We start from the raw sequence: 3,846 nt of genomic DNA, 5'->3' as shown, positions 1-3,846 counted from the left end.
TTTAAACAAATTTAAAAAATCCATATTCTATAAGGGAGACGTAGAAAATCGTGACAAAATTAAACATTTCAAGCTATTAGAGTGATTCTGTCAGCAAATAGTCAAGATTTAGGTAAGTCCTCGTGTTGTTTAATATTTAGAAAATTGGTAATACAAATTCCTCGTCGACGTTTCTGCAGAGAAACGCATTTGTCCAAACTTTGAGTGCTGTAAAAATAGAATGTATCACTTAACGTTGCAATACTCAAGTAAAAGCAATATAGTATACCAAAATATTTGCAGCAATATCGGTTAAAATTGCAAAAAAATGGTTGCATACATATATGACACTTTCCTATGGACTGTGCATCGATGAAAAGAGCTGCAATAGAAAATCGTAAAAACTTAAAAAATAAAAACTAAAGAAAGGATTAATATAACCATGGCTAAATATGCCATTCCTTTGTCTTTACCAAGAGCTTATTTGTACTCGAGTATTTGTTGCTAGAATTAAGTTCATTTGGTGGCAATGCTATTAGAAAAAGATATGACTCTTTGGCGTATATGCATTAAACTGGAACTCATGACAGAATTAGTGACATTGAATCTTATTTTCCAATAATCATTCTAATCCCCAAGTTTGGTCTCCGGTATAATCGAATTTGTACTTTTTCTCTTGACGCTTTGACCATTGAGAGAGATATATTTACCCTTGTTTGGATTAGATAAACAATAAATACGAATTATGGTCAGAAGTAAACCTGTAGGTTCATGTGTAACACAAATATTACTTGAATTATGAATATAAGTGAACTATGTTCACAATGAAAAAAGATCGATATATTTTAAATTTAAATTTTCCCATTTCAATACTCAATATTCTGATTTCTATTCCCCATCAATGGCCAAAGAGTATCAACGAAATGAGGCAGCACGAAATGCGCCGAGTCACTTACACAGGTGGAGTATTCCAACCTTTCCCGCTGGTGGCGTGGGACCATCCAGCCGCGTAACCCCTCTCATAGTCCGTACCCCACTTTTGTCCACCACCTCCCGGTGGACCAGCTGCTCCTCCACCAGATGACCAGCCGGAGGACGCTCCAGTTGATCCTCCACCGGACGCCCAACCCTGCATATTCTTCATGTCCCAGGAACCACCTCCGCTACCTCCCGGTTTAACTCCGCCAGGTCCCCCACTGTTCTGCCACCATCCTCCGCCCATGTTCCAGCCGGAACCCGCACCGCTCCAGGCGCCCCCACCCATACCCCTCATATCCCAACCACCACCACCTCCACCGCCTCCACCGCCGCCACCCATGTTCCAACCCGAACCACCCCCACTCCAAGCACCACCAGCGCCAGAACCCCCACCACCACCCTTCATGTCCCAACCAGAGGAAGAGCCTTTCATGGGCCACCCTCCACCGCCTGCCGGCATCGATCCACCGGCCCACGGGGCGGTAGCACTTCCACCACCTTTGCTATCCCAGGCACCTCCTCCACCACCACCGCCTCCACTTCCCTTGTTGTCCCACCATCCTGCACCCCCTCCTCCACCTACCCCTCCGCCTCCACCAGAGGGCCAACTCGCTCCCCCTCCGCCACCTGTACCGCTGGCTGGCCAACTTCCACCTTTCATGTCCCATGGCCCTCCACCACCTCCAGCACCGCCAGGTTTCATATTCCAGGCTCCGCCGGCTCCTCCACCAGAACTTCCTCCACCCCCGGCCCAACTGCCTCCTGCAGCCGCAGGAGAGCCTCCACCTTTATCCCAACTGCCTCCCGCTGGAGCGCCCCCTTTACTGTCCCAACTTCCCCCGGGTGCCGTGCCTGTGGCAGGGGCACCACCCGATCCCGCTCCACCAGCACCGCCACCCTTCAGCCCCCAACCGGAAGGTCCATCCCAACCTCCGAGACCGGCTGGCCCTCCCATGGCCGGCCAACCTGCGCTACCACCGAAACCTTTCATGGGCCACGGTCCGCCACCTCCTCCAGAAGGGCCCTTCATGGCCCATGGTCCAGAACCGCCTCCCGAAGGACCTTTCGAGTCCCAGCTTCCGGACTGCCCCTTCATGTCCCAGCTGCCACTTTGTCCCTTCATATCCCAGCTGCCGGATGGTGATCCTCCAGATCCACCCTGTGCCCAGGGTCCACTAGGGCCTCCTCCTCCGCCTCCAGCTCCACTCGGCCAGCCTCCCTTCATTCCACCAGACCAACCTGGCGGCATTCCTCCCCAGCTCCCCATTCCTCTTCCGCCCCCACCTCCTCCACCTGCTCCGCTACCACCACTACCTCCACCTCCTGAGCTCCAGCTTCCACCTCCACCAGATGGCTTAGGCCCCCAAGCACCTCCTCCAGCAGGCTTGGAATCCCACGCTCCACCGCCTCCTCCTCCAGTAGGTTTGGAATCCCATCCTCCACCACCACCTCCTCCAGTAGGTTTAGAGTCCCATCCCGCACCACCACCGCCTGATGGTTTGGAGTCCCAAGCTCCTCCTCCACCTCCTCCTCCACCTCCACCACTCCACGCTCCACCGCCACCTGCGGGCATGGGACCCCAGCTGGGTTTCTTCCAATCTCCTCCGCCTCCACCACCTCCTCCTCCTGGCATTGGACCCCAGGAGGGTTTCTTCCAATCTCCCCCTCCACCACCTCCGCCGCCTCCTCTGTTACCGCTATCCCATCCGCCGCCACCTCCTCCTCCGCCTCCTCCGCCTCCTCCACCGCCACCACCCCAACTGCCTCCACCCCGGTTGCCAGCGTTACCGTCCCAGCGGTATCCTTTGTTGTCCCAGCCGTAACCCTGCCAACTGCCCCCCGGTTTTCCCCAGGACTGCCCGCCGCCTCCGGAGGGGCGACCTCCCCCGCTGTCCCAACCTTTGCTACCACCTGTACCTGAGTCCCATCCTTTAGAGCCTCCCGACGAATCCCACCCTTTACTGCCCCCGCTGTCCCACCCCTTGCTGCCACCACCTCCTCCACCACTACTCCAGCCCTTGCTCCCACCCCCAGCTCCAGAATCCCAACCTTTAGAACCCCCGCCTCCACCGCTACTCCATCCTTTGCCCCCTGCGCTGCTGTCCCAGCCTTTGCTGCTGCTTGCAGTGGAATCCCAACCCTTTGTGGCCCCGCCTCCACCAGCTCCGCCGTCCCACCCTTTGCTTCCACCACCGCCGGCATCCCATGCTCCCTTGGAACCACCCCCGTTCCATCCCTTCGAGCTACTTCCCCCGTCCCAGGGCTTCGTGTCTTCACTCAGCCAACTGGCTGCCCCTACGCCACCGGAGTTCCAGTGGGCAGTCCCGCCCCCACCTTTCGCCCCATCCCAGACGATGCTTCGACCTTCCGATGCGAGGGGATACTCCGGGTCCTTAGGTGGGGTCCATCCCGCCTTTGGAGATGGCCCGTAAACTCCAACCACTGGTTCTGGCTTCTCCACCTCTTCCTCCTTAACCACTGGCGGTGATGCTACTATGAAGTGCAACAGCAGGAGGTGGATAACAAAGGATGAGATCATGTTGACAGAGACCTGAAAGATAGGCAGAATAAACAATGATAAATTCGACAATAATCAAAACTGTTTATTATTAAATGAATCAAGACTACATCGGAATTTGGATTAATAAGGAACAATTACAGTTTGCATGCGATATAATGCCAATGTTATACTAAATCGGATGTTATTCGCATGTCTATAGATTACTGTGGAATGTTCATTCTGATGTATCACTATTTGACGAAAGAATCGCATTTATAATCGAAAATATGGGATTCTCTACTACTGTGAAATTTCTACCCATGTTCACTGAGAATAAATTTCTTTCATATGGGTTTGATATCGTCAATTTTCCAGATTGCATTCACAGC

At 53.3% G+C, this 3,846-nt stretch overlaps 1 protein-coding gene across 1 annotated transcript; it reads right to left on the bottom strand.

Moving 5' to 3' along the window:
• Nucleotides 1–931: 931 nt before the first annotated feature.
• On the bottom strand, nucleotides 932–3,496 carry LOC139701127 (loricrin-like). Its single transcript, XM_071599703.1, has one exon. The coding sequence runs from the start codon at nucleotides 3,494–3,496 to the stop codon at nucleotides 932–934; it is 2,565 nt and encodes an 854-aa protein (XP_071455804.1).
• Nucleotides 3,497–3,846: the final 350 nt, after the last annotated feature.

This window comes from Hetaerina americana, unplaced genomic scaffold, assembly GCF_022747635.1.
Source record: "Hetaerina americana unplaced genomic scaffold, ioHetAmer1.1.p SCAF_11, whole genome shotgun sequence".
In the NCBI taxonomy this organism is placed as follows: domain Eukaryota; kingdom Metazoa; phylum Arthropoda; class Insecta; order Odonata; family Calopterygidae; genus Hetaerina; species Hetaerina americana.
Note: the sequence above shows the minus strand (reverse complement) of the source record. Positions and strands in the feature narration are given on the sequence as shown.

What these genes read in the sequence shown, in the direction of transcription:
- LOC139701127 (XM_071599703.1), bottom strand. Translation starts at nt 3,496, where the DNA reads ATGATCTCATCCTTTGTTATCCACCTCCTGCTGTTGCACTTCATAGTA.